Genomic DNA, 14831 nt, shown 5'->3' with positions numbered 1-14831 from the left:
ACACAAAAGCTGAGGGAGTTCATCACCACTAGACCTGCCTTACAAGAAATGCTGAAAGGAGTTCTTCAGGCTGAAACAAAATTATACTAATTAGTAACATGAAAAGATATGAAAATATAAAACACTCTGGTAAAGGTAAGTATATAGTCAAATTAAGAATACTTTAATAATGTTAACAAGGTGATATGTTAACCACTTAACTCTAGTATAAATGTTAAAAGGACAAGAGTATTAAAAATGATAGCTAAACTAATTTGTTAATGATGACACAATATAAAAAGACATCAAGTGTTTTGTGACATTAGAAACAAAATGGAGGAGAGTAAAAGGGTAAAGTTTTGTATGCAATCGAAGTTAAGTTGTTATCAAGCATAAAATAGACTCTTATATCTATAAGATGTTTTATGTAAGCCTCATGATAGCCAAAAAGCAAAAACCTACAGTGGATTCACATAAAATAAAAAGGGAATCAAAGCATACCTCTATAGAAAATCACCAGTTCACAAAGGAAGGCCACAAGAGAGGGATTAAGGCACAAGAGAACTACAAAACAGCTAGGAAACAATGACTAAGATGGCATTAGTAAATCCTTACTTATCAATAATCACTCCAAATGTAAATGGATTAAATTCTCCTCCAATCTAGAGTGGACTTGCACAAGCCTCTTAGATAGCCTCATCCACCAGAGGGCAGACAGCAGAAGCAAGAAGAACTACAGTCCTGCAGCCTGTGGAACAAACACCACATTCACAGAAAGATAGACAAGATGAAAATGCAGAGGGCTATGTACCAGCTGAAGGAACAAGATAAAACCCCAGAAAAAAACCTAAATGAAATGGAGATAGGCAACCTTCCAGAAAAACAATTCAGAATAATGATAGTGAAGATGATCCAGGACGTCGGAAAAAGAATGGAGGCAAAGATCGAGAAGATGCAAGAAATGTTTAAAAAAGACCTAGAAGAATTAAAGAACAAACAGATGAACAATACAATAACTACACTAGAAAACTACACTAGAAGGAATCAATAGCAGAATAACTGAGGCAGAGAAAGGATAAGTGACCTGGCAGACAGAATAGTGGAATTCACTGCTGCGGAACAGAATAAAGAAAAAATTTATTCTGCGGAACAGAATAAAGAAAAAAGAATGAAAAGAAATGAAGACAGCCTAAGAGACCTCTAGGACAACATTAAACGCAACAACATTCGCATTATAGGGGTCCCAGAAGGAGAAGAGAGAGAGAAAGAACCAGAGAAAATATTTGAAGAGGTTATAGTCGAAAACTTCCCTAACATGGGAAAGGAAATAGCCACCCAAGTCCAGGAAGTGCAGAGAGTCCCATACAGGATAAACCCAAGGAGAAACATGCCAAGACACATAGCAATCAAATTGGCAAAAATTAAAGACAAATTATTCAAAGCAGCAAAGGAAAAATGACAAATAACATACAAGGGAACTCCCATAAGATTAACAGCTGATTTCTCAGCAGAAACTCTACAAGCCAAAAGGGAGTGGCGTGATATACTTAAAGTGATGAAAGGGAAGAACCTACAACCAAGATTACTCTACCCAGCAAGGATCTCATTCAGATTTGATGGAGAAATCAAAAGCTTTACAGACAAGCAAAAGCTAAGAGAATTGAGCAACTCCAAACCAGCTCTACAACAAATGCTAAAGAAACTTCTCTAAGTGGGAAACACAAGAGAAGAAAAGAACCTATAAAAACAAACCCAAAACAATTAAGAAAATGGTCATAGGAACATACATATCAAAAATTACCTTAAACGTGAATGGATTAAATGTTCCAACCAAAAGACAGAGATTGCTGAATGGTTACAAAAACAAGACCCATATATTTGCTGTCTACAAGAGACCCACTTCAGATGTAGGGACACATACAGACTGAAAGTGAGGGGATGGAAAAAGATATTCCATGCAAATGGAAATCAAAAGAAAGATGGAGTAGCAATACTCATATCAGATAAAATAGACTTTAAAATAAAGAATGTTACAAGAGACAAGGAAGGACACTACATAATGATCAAGGGATCAATCCAAGAAGAAGATATAACAATTATAAATATATATGCACCCAACATAGGAGCACCTCAATACATAAGGCAACTGCTAACAGCTCTAAAAGAGGAAATTGACAGTAACACAATAATAGTGGGGGACTTTAACACCTCACTTACACCATTGGACATATCATCCAAAATGAAGATAAATAAGGCAACAGAAGCTTTAAATGACACAATAGACCAGATAGATTTAATTGATGTTCATAGGACATTCAATCCCAAAACAGCAGATTACACTTTCTTCTCAAGTGCGCACAGAACATTCTCCAGGATAGATCACGTCTTGGGTCACAGATCAAGCCACAGTAAATTTAAGAAAATTGAAATCATATCAAGTATCTTTTCTGACCACAATGGTATGGGATTAGAAATGAATTACAGGGGAAAAAAAGGTAAAAAACACAAACACATGGAGGCTAAACAATACGTTACTAAATAACCAGGAGATCAATGAAGAAATCAAAGAGGAAATCAAAACATACCTAGAGACAAATGACAATGAAAACACGACAATCCAAAACCTATGGGATGCAGCAAAAGCAGTTCTAAGAGGGAAGTTTATAGCTATACAACCTACCTCAAGAAACAAGAAAAATCTCAAATAAACACTCTAACCTTACACCTAAAGGACGTAGAGAAAGAAGAACAAACAAAACCCAAAGTTAGCAGAAGGAAAGAAATTATAAAGATCAGAGCAGAAATAAATGAAATAGAAACAAAGAAAACAATAGCAAAGATCAATACAACTAAAAGCTAGTTCTTTGAGAAGATAAACAAAATGAATAAAACATTAGCCAGACTCATCAAGAAAAAGAGGGAGAGGACTCAAATTAATAAAATTAGAAATGAAAAGGGAGAAGTTACAACAGACACCACAGAAATACAAAGCATCCTAAGAGACTACTACAAGCAACTCTATGCCAATAAAATGGACAACCTGGAAAAAATGGACAAATTCTTAGAAAGGTATAACCTTCTAAGACTGAACAAGGAAGAAATAGGAAATATGAACAGACCAATCACAAGTAATGAAATTGAAACTGTGATTAAAAATCTTCCAACAAACAAAACTCCAGGGCCAGATGGCTTCACAGGTGAATTCTATCAAACATTTAGAGAATAGCTAACACCCATCCTTCTCAAACTCTTCCAAAAATCTGTGGAGGAAGGAACACTTCCAACTCATTCTATAAGGCCACCATCACCCTGATACCAAAACCAGACAAAGATACTACAAAAAAAAAGAAAATTACAGACCAATATCACTGATGAATATAGATGCAAAAATCCTCAACAAAATACGAGCAAACAGAATCCAACAACACATTAAAAGGATCATACACCATGATCAAGTGGGATTTATCCCAGGGATGCAAGGATTCTTCAATATATGTAAATCAATCTGTGTGATAAACCATATTAACAAATTGAAGAACAAAAACCATATGATCATCTCAATAGATGCAGAAAAAGCTCTTGACAAAATTCAACACCCATTTATGATAAAAACTCCAGAAAATGGGCATAGAGGGAACCTACCTCAACATAATAAAGGCCATATACGACAAACCCACAGCAAACATCATTCTCAATGGTGAAAAACTGAAAGCATTTCGTCTAAGATCAGGAACAAGACAAGGATGTCCACTCTCACCACTATTATTCAACGTAGTTTTGGAAGTCCTAACCACAGCAATCAGAGAAGAAAAAGAAATAAAAGGAATACAAATTGGAAAAGAAGAAGTAAAACTGTCACTGTTTGCAGATGACACGATACTATACATAGAGAATCCTAAAGAAGCCACCAGGAAACTACTAGAGCTAATCAGTGAATTTGGTAAAGTTTCAGGATACAAAATTAATGCACAGAAATCTCTTGCATTCCTATACACTAATGATGAAAAATCTGAACGAGAAATTCAGGAAACACTCCCATTTACCATTGCAACAAAGAGAATAAAATACCTAGGAATAGACCTACCTAGGGAGACAAAAGACCTGTATGCAGAAAAGTATAAGACACTGATGAAAGAAATTAAAGATGATACCAGCTGATGGAGAGATATACCATGTTCTTAGATTGGAAGAATCAATATTGTGAAAATGACTATACTGTCCAAAGCAATCTACAGATTCAATGCAATCCCTATCAAATTACCAATGGCATTTTTTACGGAACTAGAGCAAAAAAATCTTAAAATTTGTATGGAAACACAAAAGACCCCAAATAGCCAAAGCAGTCATGAGGGAAAAAAACGGAGCTGGAGGGATCAGACTCCCTGACTTCAGACTATACTACAAAACTATAGTAATCAAGACAATAAGGTACTGGCACAAAAACAGAAACATAGATCAATGGAACAGGATAGAAAGCCCAGAGATAAACCCACACACCTATGCTCAACTAATATGACAAAGGAGGCAAGGATATACAATGGAGAAAAGACAGTCTCTTCAATAAGTGGTTCTGGGAAAACTGGACAGCTACGTGTAAAAGAATGAAATTAGAACACTCACTAACACCATACACAAAAATAAACTCAGAATGGATTAGAGACCTAAATGTAAGACTGGACCCTATAAAATTCTTAGAGGAAAACATAGGAAGAACACTCTTTGACATAAATCCCAACAAGGTCTTTTTTGATCCATCTCCTAGAGAAATGGAAATAAAAACAGAAATAAACAAATGGGACCTAATGAAACTTCAAAGCTGTTGCACAGCAAAGGAAACCATAAACAAGACGAAAAGACAACCCTCAGAATGGGAGAAAATATTTGCAAATGAATCAATGGACAAAGGATTAATCTCCAAAATATATAAACAGCTCATGCACGTCAATATTAGAAAAACAAGCAACCCAATCCAAAAATGGGCAGAAGACCTAAGTAGACATTTCTCCAAAGAAGACATACAGTTGGCCAAGAAGCACATAAAAAGCTGCTCAACATCACTAATTATTAGAGAAATGCAAATCAAAACTACAATGAGGCATCACCTCACACCAGTTAGAATGGGCATCATCAGAAAATCTACAAACAACAAATGCTGGAGAGGGTGTGGAGAAAAGGGAACCCTCTTGCACTGTTGGTGGGTGTAAATTGATACAGCCACTATGGAGAACAGTATGGAGTTTCCTTAAAAAACGAAAAATTGAATTACCATATGATCCAGCAATCCCACTACTGGGCCTATACACAGAGAAAACTATAATTCCAAAAGACACATGCACCCTAATGTTCATTGCAGCACTATTTACAATAGCCAGGTCATGGAAGCAACCTAAATGCCCATTGACAGGCGAATGGATAAAGAAGATGTGGTACATATATACAATGGAATATTACTCAGCCATAAAAAAGAATGAAATTGGGTCATTTGTAGAGACGTGGATTGATATAGAGACTGTCATTCAGAGTGAAGTAAGCCAGAAAGAGAAAAACAAATATTGTATATTAGCACATATATGTGGAACCTAGAAAAATGGTACAGATGAACCAGTTTGCAGGGCAGAAATAGAAACACAGATGTAGAGAACAAACGTATGGACACCATGGGGGGAAAGCGACAGGGGGCGGTGGGAGTGATGGTGTGATGAATTGGGCAATTGGGATTGACATATATACACTGATGTGTATAAAATTGATGACTAATAAGAACCTGCTGTATAAAAAAATAAATAAAATTCAAAAAACAAAAAAACCAAAAACTCAGAATAGTTATGAATACATTTAACCAAGGAGGTGCAAGACACGTACACTAAAAACTAGAAAACATTGTTGAAAGAAATTAAAAACTTTAAGAAATGAAAAGATTTTCTGTGCTCATGGATTAGAAGACTTAATATTGTTAATATGGCAATACTTCCCAATTTGTTTTTTACACATTCATTACAATACGTATTTAAATTGCAATCTCTTTTTTCACAGAAATGAATAAGCTGACCCTGAAATTCACATATGGAATTGCAAAGGATCCCAAATAGCTAAAACAATCCTGAAAAAGAACAAAGGTGGAGGACTCACACTTCCTGATTTCAAAACTTACTGCAAAGCTAAAGAAATCAATAGTATGGTTCTGAAATAAGGAAAGATATATCAATCAGTGGAATAGAATTGAGAGTCCAGAAATAAACCCATACATCTATGGTCAGTTGATTGTCAGTAATGGTGCCAAGACCATTCAGTGGAGGAAAGAAGAGTCTCTTCACATATGGTGCTGAGACTACTTGATATCCACATGCTAAAGAATGAAGTTGGACTCCAACTTCACACCATGTACAAAAATTGAATCAAACTGGTTTAGATACCTAATTGTAAGAGATAAAACTATGAAACTTTTAAAAGAAAACACTTGAAGAGTTTAGTTGTATAATTACTGCTCTCTAAAGCCCCTTTGTGGTATGTTGTGGTGAACTTCAGTGACTGGATGCTTCTGTAGGTCAAAATTATCTTTTCATCAACCTGTCTCAAGTGCTTTGCACAGAGTTGGTGCTCAGTATAGTCTGCTAATCAAATGAATGGAAGAGACAGTGATGGTTTCAGCCATACTGAGGTTTACCCAAAAGATTTTAGATTGTCAGAAACTATTTAGGTGTCCTTGTTGTGTGCTTGAGTGCTGCAAGTGTGAGTTTCTTCCCTGGGCCTTTTCTTTCACCAAAACAGAGTTTAGAGGGCATGTTAAGAAGTTCTCCCCAGCAACAAGTAGTTGTCGTTTGTACATCAGATAACTTGGGCATGTCGCCAGTGTCTTTAAATTTGACTGTTATTGCTGACAAAATGGATGCATAGCCTGTTTTTTAAAAAGTATATACATTGGGCTTCCCTGGTGGCTCAGTGGTTGAGAGTCTGTCTGCCGATGCAGGGGACGCGGGTTCGTGCCCTGGTCTGGGAAGATCCAACATGCCGCGGAGCGGCTGGGCCCGTGAGCCGTGGCTGCTGAGCCTGCGCATCCAGAGCCTGTGCTCTGCAACGGGAGAAGCCACAACAGTGAGAGGCCCACGTACCGCAAAAAAAAAAAGAAAAGTATATATATTAAGCTAATTTTAAATTTTGGAATGTTTGTTAAAGTATAGATCCAGCCTCAGTTTGAACACCTCTAATGACATGGAGCTTAGTACTTCCCAAGGCAGATATCATTGAACTGCTCTTACTATTGAAAGTTATAAAGTTCTTTCTTATGTTGATCAGGAAACCTTTTCCTTTAAGTTTGTACTTGTTTCTCCAATGGAATCATGCGAAACAAGTCACATATTTGACATAGTAATGCTGTCTCTTTCAGCTCTATATCCATTCCTCTTGACCCAAAGTAAATGTTATTCACCCCAGCATTTTAATATACTATACAGTTTACTTTTGGGTAACTTGCACCACTGACAGTTTTTGTGAGTTCTGGGAATGCAAATGAATTTCAGTATTATTCTAGGTAAAATACAAATCAAGCTGACTTGTAAGCAGCTGCCTTTATAGGGTAATGTTGAAGTTTCCTTCTTGCTCCAAAATATACCTCCCACCAGATGGTACAACTCTCACATTATTTTTATTTTTTGGTTCAGTGTTGAATTTTTTTGGTAAAATGCAAACATGTGATACAGGTTGGCCATCATTTTCTCCTATTAATACCATAGCATAGATTAGTTCATCAAATTGGAGCCATCTAGCAAGGTGATGTGGCTATGAGACATAGGATGAGAGGGGTTTGAATGGGAGGAATAACACAGAAATGCTGGAATAGGTAGGCTAGGCCTTCACTAGAGATGTAGGGAGAGGAGAGGAACTCTGGGAATGTACCTTATTGCCTCCTTTATAAGTTTTCTCTGAACTAATCTGGCATAGTAAAATTTTAAATCTTTTGCTCCAAAGAGTAGATATGATTATTCCATTCCAGAGCTAAATAGAATCACTCAAGGAAATAATTTCTGTTTGGGATCCTCTACATGGCTATGTGTCCATCTTGCCTTCTGGCAAATTCTTATTTATCCTTCAAAATACATATGCCGTAGGAAGGCTTTTACAACCCTGCTCTCACTCCATCCCAGGTAATTAATAACTCTCTCTTTTATGCCATTCTTAGGCATCATTTTTTTGTTGTACCATTTCACTGTATTGTATTGAATTATTTGTCTGCTTCACTGGACTCTTGATTCCTTGAAGACCTAAACTGTACCTCATTCTTTTCTGTATTTCCAGCGCCCAGATAGTGCTCATCAGTGACTGGCATATAGTAAGCGTTTGTTAAATGCTTATAGAGTAGAGTTGTATCACAGGTAAAATATCTCTTGCAAACATTTGTAAAAGCATTAGTCTCACCAGACATGTATTAGGCAAGAGTTGGAGAGTAGAAAACAAAGGTGAGTAATAAGATAGTCAAGAATCCCTACTTACAGTCTCTGGGGCAGGTGACAGTCATCTGTACATAATTCTTACACAGTAAGATTAATGTTATAATACAGGTACTTTGGTTTTTGGTTTGCATTGTAAAGTCATAATGTAATGCATGCGTAAGACAAAAAAAGAAAAGTCATATGTTCTTGAAACCTTAATTCCAAAGGATGTAGGCCTCTGGAAGCTCAAATGTAATGGATTAAGGGAGAGACTATATTTAATTTTTACTCCTTGCATAGGAATCTAGTGCATTGCTATGCATTTTATAAGTACTTAAATACTTGTTTCATGGCTGATTTAGATTGCTTGAGGAGAGGTTTGGGCCTAATCAAAGGAAAAAAATGTATTGTTTGTAAAGGTGATTTAATACTGTATCCACCCTATTAAGGAAGGTGAGGTGTCCCTACATCTCTCTAAGCATGAGTGAAATAGCCATTGGTCTTGCGTTACTTAGGCAGGATCTGAGTTTGGAAACAAAGGCTTAAACCAGATGTCCTCTCTGGAGAACTCCCTCTCTCTTTGGACAGGATTTGTTCTTAGAATGTATTTTGTTAATAAATGAATTCATTTTCTATTGTAGCTGTGTGGCTTTGAAAGCACAGAAGAGATTGTCATTCTTTTTCCTTAGCAATCATGGGCTACTTTTAACTACTTGTCTTTTATTTATTCTCTTTTAGGAACCTAAATTCCAAGATGGAAAGGAGTCAGAGCTGCAGTGACACTGGTCAGGACAGAGTGAAGGGCAGACTGAGAGCAGCCCCAACCAGCAAAGCCAAGGTAGACCTCAGACACAGGCTTCCGGGGCTCTCCAGTCCCATCCTGCGCACGGCCACAGGAGAAACTGTTCCAGATGAGAAGAGGCAGAATGGGTCCTAGGCATACTAATTATGTTGGAGAATTTTATAAAATAGATGTGAAGGAAGAGAGTTTGAATTAGTAGCCAGACGAGTGGAATGAGGGCCACTAGAAGAACCTTCTTAAAAGTTCTGGATGAGTTTTTTTTACCCAGAATTTTCAATTTCATTAATTGTTTCAAGTATGTAGGAATTTCTGCAAATGGTGGGTGCATTCTAGGTTAGGGATTTTCCACATTTCTTAGGCTCATATGACCCTTTATCCCTTTTCTTACCCTTTTCCTCTCTATCCCTCTACCATCAAGAAGGAATTACGAAGAAAAAAAAATATGTATATATATGTATGTATCTGTAATCTTTTAAATTTCTTTCAGGTCACAACCATGACCCCAGCCTCCAACCCTATCATTGGTGTCCTCTTGTCCACCCAAAACAACCGCTGCCTCTCAGCCCCTGACTTAACCATTGAAAAGCGTCTGCCCTTCAGCTCCCTCTCATCCTTGGCTTCCCTGCATAAGCCAGAGCGCTCCATCAGCCCTGAGAGCAACGACAGCATCTCCGAAGAACTAAACCATTTCAAGCCCATTGTCTGCTCACCATGTACTCCTCCCAAGAGACTCCCTGATGGCCGTGTACTGAGTCCCCTCATCATCAAATCAACACCCCGCAACCTAAACAGAAGCCTGCAGAAGCAGACTTCTTATGAGGCCAGTCCACGGATCCTCAAAAAGTGGGAACAGATCTTTCAGGAGCGGCAGATCAAAAAGACCCTTTCGAAAGCCACCCTCACCTCCCTGGCTCCAGAAACAGGGGAAGACTTACTCGTCACTGAAGTTACCCATTCTAGCAAGGAGAAGCCACTTCTGGCTTTAAATACAAGACTCTCCAGTGGGCAAGTACTCTCTGAGTATACAGGACCTACCCCCACTGACCTTGATTATTTCCCCTCTGTTAGCCAGACAAAAGCAGAGCAGGGCAGTGACAGTAAAAGGAGCACTGAGATCCCATTAGAAACCTGCTGTTCTTCAGAACTCAAAGTGGGAGCCAGTGGGACTTCTTTGGAGAGAGAGCAGTTTGAAGGGTCAGGGTCATCCCCAGATGCCAAGTTAGATAAAACCTGTATAACAACAGCTATGAAAATCTCAGCAGTTAGTTCAGTGCTACCTAAAAACAGTGTTTTGGGTGGGGTCCTCAAAACAAAGAAACAGCTGAAGACAGTGAATCATTTTGATCTGCCTAATGGTGTTCTGGCAGACAGCCTAGGTGAGGAGCCACTTCCTTCCTTGCGTCGGGGCAGGAAAAGACGCTGTAAGACCAAGCACTTGGAACAAAATGGCTCCCTTAAGAAACTGCGACAAAGCAGTGGTGAGGTGGGTCTGGCCCCAGCAGACCCAGTACTGCGAGAGATGGAGCAGAAATTGCAGCAAGAGGAAGAGGACCGGCAGCTCGCTCTGCAGCTGCAGCGCATGTTTGACAATGAGAGGCGGACTGTGAGTCGGCGAAAAGGAAGCATGGATCAGTACCTCTTGCGGTCCAGTAGCATGGCTGGGGCCAAGTAGCACCCAACGAGCAGCGTTACCTATTTTTCAGAGGTCTTTGGGCTTGATCATTTACCCTGAAGAAATGAATGTTCTCACTTTGGGTTTCTTTTAATGGCAAAACACTGTCTAGCATGATTCTGAGAGGTCTCGGGCCTTTGTAGTATATATAGCCAAGGAAGCTGCATCTCTGCCCCCCTGTGACCCGGGCCAGAAGCGCTCCTCACCCCCTAAGTGACCCACCCCTTAGGGCGTCTGGGCCAAATCTGGCAGCCCCTGCTTGGGGTGAGATTCAGGAGCACAATGGCCGGGGTTAGAAATGGTAGAGGAAAAGGGGACACCTTCTCAAACTGACAGACCTCCTGACTTCTTTCAGCAGGTGTTGTTTTAAATCAGCCATGCAGATAAAAATTAGTTCCATCTTTTTTCAAAGAAGTGGAACAGTGTAGTTCTTTGGCAGATCCATAAAGATTATGTTCCCCCTTCTTACCCTTGCCGCAAGTAAATATTCCTAATTAAATCAGTTTTTATGCTTCTACAAAAGTTAATTTACATTCCTTGTTTAAAAAATAACATTTGATTAATGCTATATAGTTGACAGACCACATTCATAGTCATTGTTTAATTTGGTCTTTTCAGGAGACCTAACATGTAAGTGGTATTAGTCCCATTTTTAGATGATGAAACTGCAGTGCAGATGTTCAGTTTCTCTCAACTACTAAGGGCATAGCCCAGACTGACTGCTGGGTCTCCCAACGACAAATCCCATGGATTTTCCACACTTAAAGAGGTTGCCATAATGGACAGCGATCCAAGGACGTACCAGGGGAGCCTAGAGAAAGCAAGCTGGGCTTTGAATGCTGATTGTGCAAAACCCACATGCAGATAATTGAGATTGACTGGAAGTGTAAACATATACTGTGCAATTATCCCCATCCCTACAGTGTACAGCCTTCTGTTTTCCTGGGGTTCCACTCTGTTAGATAAACTACAATTGGACTTCATTGTTACTCTCCATATGGCCAAGAGTTATCTGCAGTGTTGATCTAAAATCCAGAAAATTTGCCCAGAAGTCAGGCAAGAACAGTACTGAAACTCCCTACTGTGGAAACAAGGAATCTAGCTGGATACAGCTGGTAAATTCAGTCCCATGGACCTTTGGGGTTTATTTTCCTTAGCAGCTGACACCATGTGTCTTTTGCATCTCTGGTGGTGCTTGGTGCTTCTGCCCATCTGGGCTCATCGAAAGTAGGGATTAAGATACGATTTTAGGGAATCTCAGGTGGCCTGGCATTCCCTGTGCATGTATGAGCTGTTACTATAAAGTCATGTGACTGGCATTTTAACAAACCTTTCAGATCTTATATATCCCAATGTATGTTGTTCCCCTCAGGTGGCCTCAGCAGGATGCTGCATAGTTTTTCCAATGATGTTGCCATTGGTGAAAACATCTCTGGAACTGTCCTCAAAGTATAGAGACATCTAGACATCTAATGTTCAAACTACAAAGGACGTTAATGGTCATCTATTCCAACTTCCTCCTCTTACTAAGGCAGAAGCTAAGATCCAGAACGACTCACTTATCAAGATCACAAAGGATTTACTATATCACCTACTTTTGCTTCTTCTCAGATTTGCCTCCCTTCTTCTCGGCAAATCTTTCATCTTTGGGGTTATAGGAAAGAGAATTTTAGTTTGAAACTAGTCAGAAGCTATTTGAAGCTTCTGGAAGAGAAGGTAGGTTACCTAGGGCTTGGAGTCAGAAATGAGGTGCATCTGTAAAGCAGTCAGAGCAGTTTTCTTGGGCAGCTCATAAACAGTTCCCAAAGAGGAGTTCCAGAGATGTCTGAAGTATTTTGGCAATCACTGAGATATGTGGAACCTCCTCAGTGACTACTTTGGTGGGGAGTGTCACTTACCTGAATGTATGTATTCTGTGTTCTGTGTGTTTGTGCGTGCACACGTGCAGATGTTTGTTTAGAAAATATACATCAGTACTTTATATTCATACCACTTCAGTTTTAGGTCCTACCAGCAACATACGCCCTCCAAAGGCTGCTGGAGGGCATATTGGTGCCCAAGATAGAAGAGCTGGCACTGGTTTGTAGAGACAGGGAGGGTGACTTACTAAATGCCCTCAGAGAAGACATCAGTTACTGCCGTTTCATGGAGTTCCTTTTCGATCTTAGTAAATGTTATTGGAAGGCTAGTCTCATTGGTAGTAGGAAAGACACTTATTTTTCCACTTGTCACCTTTTTCTATATCTTCAATCATTTGAAAAACACTCCAGTTGGAACTGATTTTTGTTTTTGGAAAAAAGATAAATATTTTTAATAGAAAAGATATATATTTTAAATATTTCCCCAAAATAATACTTTCATTTTAAGAAATTGCTTAGCAGTAGCAACAAGTTTTAGCATCAGGTGCAGAGTGAAAATTTCTTGTTAGGCAAATATTCCAACAGCTGGATCCAGCTTACTGACCACCTACTGTGGAACCTCAAATGGTACTGACAGTTGTAGTTTCCAAACTTCCAGCTGAGCAGCAGTCCTTCAAATATAGACAAAGCAGTTTAGGTTAAGGAGGGAGGAGGCTTAATCTTTAATCTTCTTGGCTTTGGAGGAGGGTAAAACCACTAAGGTATTATCTGTATTTTAAGATGCTTCCCATACTTAACAACTAAAACCTGAACACTTCTTTCTGGAAAATTTCCCTCTCCTGTTGCTTGATTGTGAAGTTGGTCACAAATGGAGTTGTTGACGTGAATTCTTTGGAGAAAAAGATGAAGGAAAACGATGGGGAGGGTTTGTGAGCTAGAATGAAAGATACACTATCTCAGAAAACAAACATTTCTCACAAGTCACTGGACTCTGATTCACCATAGAAATTTCCCATGTTCTTCTAACTCTGTTCCTTGTGTATATGCTTTCTGTGGTTTTTCTTATTAAAGGGGAAGTTATGAGAGGTTGGAGGGTAGAGGTCATTCTGATGGGTAATCCAAGAAATGTAATGCCCTAAGAAGGGGGCTCTCAGCCCTTTTTTTTATCAAGTGGGAAAGATACTTTGGGAACATGTTCGTGATCCGTTGATTGTATCTGCTGAAAGAAGTCATCTGGGCCTGTTGGGTTAATGTCAGATCTGGGGATTATGTATCTAGCCCTTGGCCCCTTTCATGTAATTGCCTCTTTTTAGAAGGCTTCTTGGCTGAAGCTTCCCAGGAAAACCTTTTTTAAGTGGCTTCATTTATTTTTTAAAATTTAATCTTTAAATTTTTGCCTGGAGGAAGCATTGGTGATGAATGCTTTCTGTGTGTTTTGTTCATTTCCTCTTAAAGAAAAATGCCCTTAAGAGATTAAAGCTGCTTAATTAATTGCTATATTACAAACAGACAAACTAAGATGGAAAGTTGCCATTGTGCTTGACTGGTGAAGCTGATGACCGAAGGCTGTGCCGTTTGTCCTTTTTGTTCCATTTGACAGATATTTCCTGAGCTTCGAACTTGTGCCAACCCTGTGCAAAGTCATGGATATAAAGATGGAAAGGACAGTCTTGCTCTTGATGAGCTCAGTGTCTACTGGAATGTATTTGAATGCATGTGTGGCTGGAGAGCTCGTTAATGGTTTCACGAAAGACCATAGTGATGATCTTGGATGGCCCGTTCAAAGGTACTGTCCAGCACCCTTGAACATTTTACATACCCCCATCAGTATTTGTGAATTTGATTGCAATACTGCTCTCCATTTCTTAAGTAATTTTACCAGTGGAGAATGATTTTTCTCCTCCGGTGATTATAGGACAATAGCATCTCTTTAGGAGCTGCTTTTAGCATAAAGCCCCAAGAAATGAGGAAGGTTGTGGATCACTGACATGATCAGAGGAGGCTCTCAACTTAGTAACCTACTAACCTCTTCCCCAACCAGACCTCTCACCAGAGCTGGCAGCAACTTGGGATTCCTTTCCTTTTTCCTGCGT

The 14831-nt window shown here is 39.0% G+C and overlaps 1 protein-coding gene across 1 annotated transcript in view; it reads left to right on the top strand.

The window, feature by feature from the left end:
• The window catches only part of RNF169 (ring finger protein 169), an 86033-nt gene extending 71651 nt beyond the window's left edge, over positions 1-14382 (top strand). The window contains exons 5-6 of the mRNA XM_060018279.1: positions 9144-9243; positions 9695-14382. Coding sequence (XP_059874262.1) covers positions 9144-9243; positions 9695-10879 — 1285 coding nt within the window. The 3' untranslated portion in view covers positions 10880-14382. The remainder of the gene's footprint in view (positions 1-9143; positions 9244-9694) is intronic.
• The last annotated feature ends 449 nt before the right edge of the window (positions 14383-14831 follow it).

The sequence above is a fragment of the Delphinus delphis genome, chromosome 8, assembly GCF_949987515.2.
Source record: "Delphinus delphis chromosome 8, mDelDel1.2, whole genome shotgun sequence".
In the NCBI taxonomy this organism is placed as follows: Eukaryota; Metazoa; Chordata; class Mammalia; order Artiodactyla; family Delphinidae; genus Delphinus; species Delphinus delphis.
The sequence above is the reverse complement of the archived record's forward strand: the minus strand, read 5'-3'. Positions and strand labels throughout refer to the sequence as shown.